General features: G+C 36.0%; 1 protein-coding gene across 5 annotated transcripts in view; it reads right to left on the minus strand.

Annotated features, from left to right (window-relative positions):
• Rp1 (RP1 axonemal microtubule associated) overlaps positions 1-12,985 on the minus strand; it is a 378,321-nt gene that overhangs the window by 187,030 nt on the left and 178,306 nt on the right. For 4 of the 5 annotated variants that reach the window (XM_076563965.1, XM_076563966.1, XM_076563964.1 and 1 more), the window contains exons 8-14: positions 12,627-12,705; positions 7,927-8,002; positions 6,373-6,449; positions 6,237-6,268; positions 5,965-6,094; positions 2,140-2,243; positions 80-256 (exon numbers count right to left, since the gene is read on the minus strand). In XM_076563965.1, coding sequence (XP_076420080.1) covers positions 80-256; positions 2,140-2,243; positions 5,965-6,094; positions 6,237-6,268; positions 6,373-6,449; positions 7,927-8,002; positions 12,627-12,705 — 675 coding nt within the window. Of the gene's footprint in view, positions 1-79; positions 257-2,139; positions 2,244-5,964; positions 6,095-6,236; positions 6,269-6,372; positions 6,450-7,926; positions 8,003-12,626; positions 12,706-12,985 lie in introns of those variants that run through there. The other variant, XR_013049004.1, reaches the window with a different exon arrangement.

A 12,985-nucleotide genomic window follows, 5' to 3' on the forward strand; every position in this document is an offset into this window, starting at 1 on the left:
GTCAACTCCAAACCTTGCAATAAGGCAGAAGAAAGCTGGGACTGGATCTATAAACCCTGATGATTTTCATCGAGTTTACCTTAACAAAAACCAAGAATTCTTTTGAAAGCTCTGCATAGCCTGCAGATGACTCATCGGCTACTTTTCCATGACGATCAACAACCAGGGTGTGACCAGGACACAGCGCTGATTCAAGAAGTGCACAGCGGTTGGGCTGATAAAGCACCCGCAGCTCGGTGAGGGCTCCTCCACTAGCCTACAAGAGAATGAGAGAAACCAACCCTGAAATAGCAGGAGAAATAATGAAATCTCCTGACACCAGTGTGTATGCCGTATAATCCCCGGACTAGGCATATCAGCTCGGGCCTTTGTCACTCTCCCTTCTATTTCCTAGTCTTATTGGCAGTGACTTGTTCCAAGGACATTCTTGGAAGCAAGAACCCATGAAAGACTATTGTACACAAATCACCCTGGTGTCAGGATGAATTCGTGAGAGATAAGATGCATTTCATCCTCACTTATCCTTCATTTAGTTATTTGAGTCCTTGTAAGACTGCATGGGACTGAAAGCAAAATTAACAACAATTTTGTCTCATTTCTATATTTTGCTTTTAAACTACATGATGACATTAGGAGAAGATATTCCTATTCCTGGGCATATTTGAAGACCTATTCCATACCCACTCTGTGCCCAAGGGAGGAAGCAGGGCTCACTGATAACTCCTGAATGGTTGGGCCCAAAACTCTAGGTCTACCAACCTTGAGAAAGTTCATTTAGCCAAGGATGGCAGATTCTTACAGAGCTATTGACTTTTAAGAAACTATTCAAGGCTCAATGAAGACATTACAGTGGGCAGAGTGAATCATAAAGTCGGAGGCTTCATACCACCAAGACCTTATGTGGAAAAGATAAACTCTGACAGTAGCTGACAGAATTCCCTACCAGCTGATTGTATCCTCGTTAATAAGAGTGTGGGCTTCATTCAATTTTAGAAACAAGGAATGGAATTATTTTGTCGACTCTTTTTTAGAAAAATATAATGGGATTATTTTTTAGGTTTTTTTCTTTTGTTCGTGTGTGTGTGTGTGTGTGTGTGTGTGTGTGTGTGTGTGTGTGTTGTATGTGTGTGTGCATGCATGTACTAGGGGCTGGGGCTTTATAGACACTACACAGTGAACCACATACCCAGCCTTCTCATCTCTACATTTACCTGAGTAGAGTCCATATTCACCACATTCATATTTACTAAGCATTCACTAAGGCCTTTTTCATGGGCTATGAAGCACAATGCAGGATATAATTCTAAGTCAGAAGCGAAAAAGAAAAGACTTCATAAAGAAGGATAGATTGGTTAATCACTTAGCCTGAATTGTAGGCCTACAAATGATGTCAGAAGTTTATTTAATGATATTTTCCTTAAGTTAAACGTAGGCTTAAATCACTACATACCATTATGTGAGGCAGATGATGGCCTGTTTCTACTTACTACACTCCAACTCTGGTAACCTCAGTCCTATATTTCATGTCTACCTCTGTTAAACAGTATAATATGACTTCTCTCATCAGATAGATCAACAGATTAAACATCATGGCTCATATTAGCACTTAACACACTGCTTACCAATTATTTTATGTGGGGTCATTTTTAAAAGAAATGCCATGTGTACCCTCTACAGGTAGTACATATACTTAAAGACACTTTTCAAACCTAGACTAAACAACACAAAACAGAGTTGGGTAAAACTCTTTTGCTTGGTTCCCTAACAGTATGTTCCTAAACCATTCAAAAGTCAGGTAATCTACTGAAAGCACACTGAAAATTTTAATGTTGTCAGTCTATCTCAATTGCCAAAACTTAAGGCTATTTATGCCTCAAATTTTCAAAACTTCACACAAACAAAATAGTAACTTAAGTTCCCTGACCCAAATATAGAAAGTAAAAACTACAAGGCATTTAAAGGGGTAATTTGATAATCTTATGAAATTAACTTAAATAAAATATGTCACATACAATGCATAATGAAGAGAAAATTTACTACTGGCCCGCCTGGTGGAGTACACCTGTAATCCCCACACTCAGGAGGGCAAGGCTGGGTTACTAAGTGTGGTCTGTATCACAAAAAGTCACTGCTACTCACCATTCCAGCAGCACCGCCATTGTCAAGGGCGAGGGAGAGATGCCTCATCTCATGGCTTTGGAAAATACATAAATTCCCCTTGTTGAAAATCACATCAAAGAGACCTAGAAAATATTCTTAATTATTTAACAAGTAGCACATTCTTTAAAAGCTCCTTTCCCTTCAATTATACACTGAAATCTTATGAGTATATTTTAAATATTTCAGTTAAATGTTTGTAACTAGTAAAAAAGTAAAATATCTCCCATAATGTATATGAAAATTCATAATATATGATATATACTTTAGTTTGCTGAGATACAATGTATTTCAATAAAATACATTATAAAACAAATGGTTTCTTGAACCATGATTCATTTCATTTTCTAGTAAGTGTGTGAAACTTATTTCTGTGTGTGTGTGTGTGTGTGTGTGTGTGTGTGTGTCTCTGTGTGTGTCTGTGTCTGTGTCTGTGTCTGTGTGTTATACCTTATATAGGTACACAGATAATATAAAGTACGTAGATTAAGGCACATGATATGGTATATATAGAGGTATTTCATTGTAACAAAATTTGATTTCTTAAATTGAATTTGTCTTTCCTATCTCTCCTACTGACATATCCTACTTTGCATTAATTAAAACACTGAAGCTCGTCAAAGCACATCAAGTGAGGGAGGACTGTCATAACTATTCAGTGATGTAAGTTCCTAAAAACTCAATTTTTAACAAGAAACTACCCAACTTATTATATATACAGATTCACAAAGCACCAAGCAATGCAATTTGTAAATTATATATTTGTATTTTTATTATAATTAACTACATGGGAAATACTTTCAGTTAAGAGCCACAACTGATAAAGAGGATAACTACAGACCTCTATATTTAAAAAAATTCATTATGTATTTACAATTTAAATTCATTTAAAGTCATAGTTTTATAATTGAAATGTTCAGCAGAGCATTCAAAATAGAAAGGCATTTGTTGAATTTAATCTGTAACTGATATTTTGTCTACCCAATAATTAATAATTAATGGTTAATAATTAAACACATTTATGAAGTTAAACCGTACTAGTGAGTAATTACAGATAATCCTAGAGATTGGCATGTTATGAAAATGAGAAAAGAAATAGGAGGCAGGAATCCTGACATGGGGCTGACACGCTGTTAAGTTGAGCAACCTTGAACAAATCACTTTGTGTCTCAATTTTCTCATTAATAAACTCAGGATAGTAATCTCCAAAGGAATATTGTTCAGATGGTCTACTAATTGAGAGAACTAATGAGGTGATGATGGAGGGATCTCAGACTAAGAAATCTTTCCTACAACTGTGCTAACAAATTTTCACTTTAATTCAATTTCCCATTTGGCTTAATAATTCCATAAATTCCAAAGTCTATATGCATAAAGGTATGTTATATTTTATTTTTTAACATCATAATTATTTTATTCTGCATTTAAAATAAGATTTTTTCAATTTTATGTGCACCATGTACTTTCTCGATGCCTAAAAAAGATGAACATCAGATCCTCCACAACTAAAAGTCTTCTTATAACATTTAGATAGGTTATTTTTCTTATTACTTAGTTACCAATCAGAGCCCTTTGTATATTTTTATACCAACTTTTTATCAGATATATTAGTTTTTAAACACATTTCCCGTTCTTTAGGCTCTTTCTTTATTGGTTATTTCTTTGCTATGCAGGAACTTTATAGTTGGATATAATACCATATTTCTGTTTGGGGATTTGCTGCCTTTACTTTTGAAAAGGTCATACCCAATGAAATCATTGTCCAGACCAATCTCATATAGCTTTTCAAGTACACGTTGATTAATTTTGTACTTTTGTAAAGTTTTTTATTGAGTTATAATTTTTTATCTTTATTGTCAGAAAATATTCTTGGTATGATTTTTATCTCCTTAAGTTTGTCAAGACATACTTTGTGGCCAAATATATTATCTTCGCTGAAGTATGTGAAGCCAAGAAAAATGTGTATCTCCAACTGTAGGGCAGCATATAAATATGTTAGTCCTGTTTGGTGTAGAATGCAGTTTAAATCTGGTGGGGTTTGTTAATTTTTTGTCTGGAGAACCAGATCGCTGCCAAGACTGGGGTGTATTAGTGATTCATTATAATCACCATCTTCTTCAGAACAATCTGCTTTATATATTTGGATCCCCTGATGTAAATATATACAATCATGCCTCGCTTAATGATGGAAATAGTCTGGTAATGTGCCATTAGGTGATGTCATCATTATACAGAGACTGTATATTTATATAGGTATAGATTGCATATGTACCAGCTGGGGGTATTACGGGGTCCATAACTGAATGTGAGAATATAATATAAATTATATTGATAAACTGTCAGGTATCATTTGTGCCTGTTGAAAGTGGGCTCTGGGACCACAGCAGGCCCTCTTGTGTCAGACTCAAGCACATAGATCTCATGTCTTCTGAAACTCTGAGTCCTGGAGAAGCCTAGCTGCGAGAGAGAAGAAGAGCCGCAAACAGCAGAAAGGGATTAAAAGCACAGTGCCCTTCAGGACAACTAGAAGGAAAACACAACAGAGGTCACTACTTTTTGTCCTGTGGTAAAGAGTGCCTGCAACAGGAACAAGAAGTCAGGATCTCATTGGAGAAGAGGATGCTCTGCAGACAGGAACCCCAGCATGACTGCTCCTCAGGGCCACCCCAGCCCTTTCTGTTGGGTGTTGTAAGAGCTTGATTTAATAATGTTTTCCTATCTGTCTTCACTTTTTTCTCTTACTGGGAAACCTCGCTGAGAGAAAAATACTGTCCCACTCAGGAATCTTCATTGGAAAACTCCAACAGAGCTTCCAGCCATTTCTGCTGCACATTGTCAGCTCCTGATTTGCCGATGTTTATCCACCTGTGGCTTGCTATTTCGTCTTTTTCTTGCTTTATTGATCAGGCTACTCCGTTCGTTCTACTAGATGTTGTGAGTGCATGGTTTTCTGATTGTTTTCCATCTATCTGTCACTTGATGCTTGTTCTACTTTTTTTTTTTTTTTACAAGATCCAGACTCTCTCTGTATTTCCCATCTTTATATGGCTCATTATATTCTTTTAACTCTATTCCTTTCTTAAGGACTTTACTTATTATTTTAAACCATTTCTTAGTCTATGACTCTCTCTATCCTTTCTCTTTTTTCTCCCAAGCTGATATATACCTTTAAACATACTGTAACCTGTTTAGAGGTTTTTCCATTTGGATCTGTCTTTACTAAGCATCTGTATTTTTTAACTTCTTTATTGACTCGTCAGGAGTTTCATATCATACACCCCAATTCTTTTCACCTCCTGATCCCCCCATACCCTCCCCTCATCCCTGCCATGCCACCCCACATAAAGAAACAAATCAAAGTATACAAGCAAGTGAACAAAAGCAAAAATGAAAAACAAAAACAAAAACAAAACCACTTCAACTTGCCAGTAAAATGGATGGGACAAAAAGGTATACTATATGGCAGACTGAAGCCTACAGTGTCACCAGGATGAATGAAGAGGTGTTAGAGAAGCAGGAAACAAGGAGAAGCAGAGATTTTTCTCTTCTTCTACTTTTACTTGCTATACGTTTAATAGACTTACTCATTCAAAATCAAAATCCTATCATAGTTCATTCTCAAACATTTGGCAACAGTAAAAGGTTTCTGGATACAAAATAATGAAATAACTCAATAAATAAAGCAAATGTATAATGAATCAGAAGTGTTTGTCTGTGCCCACTCACGTTGCTTCATGTGACTTCTTCACTGCAGCTGCAGTTTGAACACACAACATGCTCACTTTTCATACAAAGGAATTACTTTACCATATCTGTCTGTCTGCTCTCCAACAGCATCAACTGTACCATCTGGATGCAGGCGGACAAACCCTCCAGTAAGCTTGCTGTAGAACTGAAGAGTATTTCCTTTCATGAACTTCCAGCTCTCGGCTGCCCACTAAAATATAAACAAAGCAAAGACCATCTGAGAAGAAACTACTAATCAGTAGCCCTTACCAAAAATGGCATACTGTTTTTGTTTAACACATCAAACAGCCATTTGAAATCATATGTACTAAATCATTTGAAATAAATCTTACTGTTTCTTTTATCTTAAGTTCTAGCTTCTTCCCTGTAAATATAAAGAAGTTGATTAATTTACAGAGTATTGTGCTTTCTTTAGTCATCATAAAACATGATTTGCCATATGTATTTATTTGTATTTATGACACTCACTCACAGAGAAGATAGTGTTATCCCTAGCATACATTTCTCTGACAATTTTACCGTCATCTTCTCCTTCATCCAGCCATCTGTGGAAAGAAAAATATATCAGTGATTTTCAAGCTTTTTGTTTACCCAATCCATTGGCACTTATGTTCCCAAGTCAGAACTAATGGAAAGTGGGGATGTGGAAAAAATGCATGGGCACCGAGTCAATGAAGAGCGCCGAGTCATGAAGAGCGCCGAGTCATGAAGAGCGCCAAGTCATGAAGGCAGATCAGTACAGACAGAGAGAAGGAAATCCTTCAATGACAGTAGGAGTGTGAGGGAGGAGGAGGAACAAAGCATCTGCTGAAGGGCTGATGCTTTCTTCAATCCACAGGTGAGTCAGTCAGTTGCCATGAACTGCCAATGCCATGGATTCTATAGCCATTGAACTAACAGCTTTATCCTGTCCTTTGGCTACCAGCTACAGTCCAAGCTCCAGTCAGTTATTTAGACAATGGTACTATTAGTTCCATAAGGAAGGCGGAAGAAGAGTGCCCAAAGAAACAGTAAATCTGCCACTGCTGCTAGAGAAACGAGTTAGCAGTCAGGGCCCATTAGCAATGGGCCAGTGGTTTCATAAAAGCTGCAATTAACATTTATTATACAATTGATTATTTTTTAAGATAATCATCAAAGAGATCACATTTTCACATCATCAACTCTTACTTTCCTAGTAATATACGAAGGAAAATCATGCTTTAAGCTCTATCAAACTTTTCCAAAGTATTCAATTTCAGTCACATGGAATGATTAAACATAAAACTGATAATATTTTTCCATAAAAGAAGTGGCCCTAAAGTTTAATGTCTTCAGAATTAATCAAAGGAGCTTCACTTTGCAGTGGATGGTGGTTAATGCAGACTTGTAGCTGGTCAAGTATTGAGAGCAAGTAACTGCTGAGTGCTCATCCTTAAACAGAATACCCATATCACCTCCTCCAAGGCTCAAGAAACATCATGGGAGAGTGGAAAGAAAGAATGTAATAGCTAGATGACAGGGAGGGCTATGAGGTTCTTATAATAGATGACATGGCCATGACACTCATGAACAGCTGCAGTTGCCTGTACAAGACTGAGTCTGTAAGCATGCAGTTAAAAATAGGATTCATGAAGTCATGCCCAGGGGAGGCAATGGCAGTTGATATCTGCCAGAAGAGATCATTGTCTACAGCTCCACATACTCATGCACATGTGCCTGATTAAATCTAGTGGGACATAAAGCAAAAACAAAACTAACAAAAAAAGCCCATGAAAATGGGAAATGGAATGGCAACTCATGGGAGGAGAGTGGAGGATAGTGGGGTGGAAGTAAGGTAGTAGGAAGTTGGGGAGATGACTAAGACAATGTATTATATATGGACATAAAACTGTCACAGAATAAATTAATAAAAAGATTGATGTTCATAAACATTAATAACAAAACCTCGGGGACCAGGAATAATTGATAAGCTCTCTAGTTCTCACCAATATATGAACTTAGAACGGTCTAATATGAACTAACTTGCCAATGTAAACACACCTATGACAGAAGAAGGCATACTCATTGTTGGTAGTGGGATCTCTGATCACAATATCCTCAAGAAACCAGCCATTTCCTAAGAACAGATTTAAGAAGGTAAAATATATTAATGAATATATAGAGTATGTACAGGATTATTGCATGCTTTGGGTAACAGGTCTCAATTCTAAGTAAATTTTGTGTAACATAAATCTCAACTACTTCCAAAAAGCTATTTGTTAGAGAAGGATAATGATAAACATTTAATGTAGTTCAACAAAAGAACAACATTGTTTTAATAATTTTATGAGATATATTTCAATATGATTCTCCAAATAAATACAGCATAATTATACCCTTGATTTCAGAAATTATATTCACAACCCTAGACCTAACATCTTCAAGAATACATATTTTATTAATTAGTAATACTTTATATTTCCATAAAGTTACCAAGGTTTTCCAAATATTATGTAAGTCTATATAAACAAAGCACACATTTTTAAATATGCTAAAAATAACCAGTTACTCAGATAGTGTATCTGAGGATTCAGACAAGCAAAGATTGGTACATATAAAGGCAATAATCTCTTTTTAAATGTTTACATTCATATTAACTTGCAAACTAAGGTTGGATGAAACACAATTTCATTTACTGGAAATAATAGGATACTTTAACTACTAACAGTAGTTTTGTCTGCACAAAGATCCATATCAAAATATACCCTTTCTGAATTAAAACTCCTTAAGTTGGTGTGCTAAAGCTAAACAGCTTCAGAACAAAACAAGCCAGCGTGGCCCTCCTTGTCTGTTCTCTGCCTTGCTCCATGCCCCTCCTGCTCCACTGCCAGGCAGTGGCGGGCTCCCCACAGCTCCCCAGACCACTGGTTCTCAAGCTTCAGTGAGCATTTGAGCCACCAAGGCCAATAATGATAACAGGCACTGCTGGCCCATGCTCAGTTTCTGGGTCAGGAGGGTGGGGAAGCGACAGCCCACTGAAACCAAACATTCCAGTCTGCGCAAGAAGGAGGAGGTTCCCGACATGGAATTTTCTCTACTAAAACAAATCCAAACAAAGTAGGATGGTTAGCTACCTACGAACTGAATTTTCAGCTAAGTTCCAAGATCACTTCAAAAATCACTGTCACATGATACGTTTTACAATCATAGGCCATTGCTAACTGTCACTCCCCCAAAAATGTTATTTTAATTTTACTCTGAAGTGCTACTAAAAAAAATACTCTTTTTCTTTAAGAAAGCCAGAATGTTACTAGAATTCTGACACAGGTTTTAGAAGCAACTGAGAAACCTAAGTAATAACTTTTTTAAAAGTAAACTTTAAATTTTGTATTTTATTAAGTTATTTTTAAATTATTTAATAATTTTATTTTATTAAAGTATTTTCATACAGTATAGTTTGAGCATGTTTTCCTTTCCCAACTCCTCTAGGTCCATCCCACCCAACTTAATGTTCTTTCTCTCTCTAAAAAACAAAAACCAAACAGAATAAACAAACAAAAAACTAGTAAGACAGAAAAGATGTCAAAACAAAACAAAACAAAACAAGCCACAAAATGACATGGAGTTCATTTTATGTTGGCCAACTATTTCTAGGCTTGGGACCTGCCCTGGGGTGTAGTTGATATTCCTGCTGACACTCCATTGGAGAAAACTCATTTTCATTTCCCAGCAGGTATCAATCGCAAATAGCTTCCTGGTTAGGGGTGGGATTTTGTGTCTGTTTCCTTTCCTCTGTGCTGGGATTTGTACCTGACATGAACTTGTGCAGGTCTTGAGAGTGCTATCACAGTCTCTGTAAACTCATATGTACATCAATACTGTTGTGTCTGGAAGACACGGTGCCCTTGTAGTGATACACCACCTCTGGCTCTTCTGCCTCTTCTTTCACACAGATACCCGGCCCATAAGAGGAAGGGTTTGATGAAGACATCCCATTTAGGACTGAGTGCTCTACAGTTTCTCATTCTCTAGACTCTGTCTAACATATTGGCCTCTGTTTTAAATCCTATTTACTGCAAGAAATTTCTCTGAGGGCTGAAAGATGCTAAGTAGTAACTCTTAAAGGAAATGAGGAATTGATCTTACAAATACCAACTTTGCAAACTAAAAAGATAACACAAAGCTATTCACATAAAATATATTGTCATTTTTTCTCATTTTTGAGAAAACTCTGGACTAGATTTAGAGCTAGAAAGATTAATGACAGTAATAAGAATTGGAGATTTTAGGGAGTGACTGCATTCTAAAGACTCTGCCCTTAGAAATGAGAAATCTTCCTTTTTGGAACAAAGAAATTTTTATTGCTTTAAAAAGCTTTCACCACAAGGCAGGCAGATTCCTGAGTTCCAGGCCAGCCGCGGTGGAAAGTCACTAGGAAACCTAAAGGTTCCGCTCGCTGTAACTGCTGACAGAAAGATGCAAAGAAATGCATCCATAGATGCTGACATGGTGTGAGGTTTGGGCAGTAGCTAGAATGAAGAAGGTGTGTTTGTAAATAAACCTTTGCAAAGGGGCTTGAGAAAAAAGTCCATTGTGGGAAAAAAAAAAAAAAGAAATGAGGTATCTTATAAAAGGGCTCAATAGGACACATCGGCCTTTTTTGCCCTTTTGTCATGTGAAGACTAAGAGAGACTTTCACCATATACGTGTGTGTGTGTGTGTGTGTGTGTGTGTGTGTGTGTGTGTGTGTGTGTGTGTGTGTGTGTCCTCAGTGCTAGGGATTGGACCTCCGCTTCTCCATGTACTAGAAACACTCTCCACTTTCATGTTGGACTTCCCAGTTACTACAACAGTAAGAAGTAAATCTGTGGTCTTTATAAATTACCAGGTCTAAGCTATTTTGAAACAGACTGTAACAGAGATGTTGAGAACCTAAAACCTATTATTGTGAGTCTCTGCAAAAATCAGACAATAAAGATATTACTGTAACACTGTGTTAGATTATAATTATAGGAAGGATTTTCATTTTGCTTCAAAATTGTAGAAAAACTGAAAGTATACAAGGGACTGAATTTGATATTTTTTATTAAATTTTAGATTTTATTACATTATAATTAGAAAATGTGGCTTTTGAGGGAAATTTATTGTGGTATTTTTCTTTTAATTTTATAAAGAAAATAAGGGCATTTGACTCATAGTTTTGAAAAATAAAATTTCAACAGAATGGTCCAGCTTTCATATTACCCACAGAGATTTCATTTGGGGCCTGATAAAATATAAAATGGTTCATGGAGTTTTAAGTGAAGATGCCATTCTGCACAGCTCACACACTTGAAGGTATAACTAAGTACCTGGAAAACCTTCCAAATTCTGAAACATGATAGAATTCTATTGTGTACTTTTTTTTATTTCTTCTTGAATCTTCATATATTTGTTTGAATGTTGTTTGTTAAATAAGTTCTCACTAGTTTTAAAGCCTCATTGAGAATCATAAATGTTAACAGAAATATTAACAGAAATTTTCTTTCCTATACTTTTTAATGATTGTCACCTTGAATTTTACTCTATCATATAAGATTATGAATAAACTTGCTTCATTTTATTTACATATTCATATTATATCCTACTCATATAATAATTTGAACTGACATATTAAATGTCTCCTGAGTATAACACATGATTCAAAGTGGAAATTTTTCAGGCTGAGAATTTCTACCCTTGTTTAGAAAAGTTAACTCTGAAATGAGGCAAAATATGACTATGTGGCTCTCCAAATGCTACATCAGGGCACTATAGTAAAAGCTACTTGGAAGTCCTCTTACTCCTGGAGGAGTGAATCATCACTTGACAGTTAAACCAGCTGACAGCTAACAAAATAACAATATGCAAATAATTGATATCTGATTAAACTCCAAATAAATTTTGTCCAAGAGAGAAGACTACTTCAAAGGTGTATTTTTACAGTTTATAAGAAACTGATCCTATTTTATTTACTTTATGGATCTTATCTGCTGCTCTTTCACTAATTATATATTTATATTTGGGGGGCTTTTGTAACCTCTTTAAACCAGCTTTGATAACCTGCCAATTCTCCCCTTCATTATTGAAACATACATTCACTTTATATTTGTGCAAGACCTTTGTTCCTAATATGAAAATAATACTGACACATTTCAGTAAATCACTGTTTATATGCATTATAGTTTTGTTTTTCAGTATGTATCCTTTAATCAAATGGCATTTCTTTATATTATTGTTGTTTATATAATACAGTAAATAAGTTAATTAGAAATGTTTTAATTATCTCACAGAGTTAATGGAAAAAACTGGGAAGACTCATGAACAAGATGGAAGTAGGAAACATAGCCAAGTCCTCACTGCTAAGACATGTTTCGGAACTCATCACTGTTGGACACGAGGAGTCTTTTATGGTTGTCCCCATCACGGGTATCCTCCACATCATTCACACCCCAGTTGCCTCTTTATAAATGATTCTTCCTGGCATCCCAGGCCTATCATGTGGCATCCACTCAGTCAGCTTATACCATTTTGAAGAAAATACATCAATTTTATAGGAGATCTGGGGAATGTATTTTCATTTCAATAATATGAAATAGAATCCTCCTTTCCTTCCTTAGTCCCTTCCTTTTCTAAAGATTATCTTTCTAGAAGTTATTCTGACTGTTTACTAGAGTCATGCAGAGTTTCATATGGATGAACTAGAAGCAGACATCCATTAGAGCTCTGTGAATGAGCCTTACCTGGGCCAAGTCCATCATGGCCTATTACAATCTTGCATAAATTTCCAAGATTTACAGCCTCTAGGAAGAAGGTATCAATCTGCAACCAATAAGAAAAAAAAAAACTCGAATTAGATGTGGATTATAATTTTGATTCTTATCGAAATATAAATTCAGATGCGGCAAAATTCAATTGTAAAAGGTATGTTCATTAAGAAAAGATACAAATCTGTCTACAGTAAGAAAATAAAGACAAGTTATGAGTATGATCTGGCTGTGACACTGATCACCTGATTGACAGCAGGATTAATTCAGCTGATGTGGCTGCCGTTCTAAATCCATTTGAGTTGACAATTAAGATTAACAGTCACATCCCTGGA

This window comes from Peromyscus maniculatus, chromosome 2 (genome assembly GCF_049852395.1).
Source record: "Peromyscus maniculatus bairdii isolate BWxNUB_F1_BW_parent chromosome 2, HU_Pman_BW_mat_3.1, whole genome shotgun sequence".
Classification (NCBI taxonomy): Eukaryota; Metazoa; Chordata; class Mammalia; order Rodentia; family Cricetidae; genus Peromyscus; species Peromyscus maniculatus.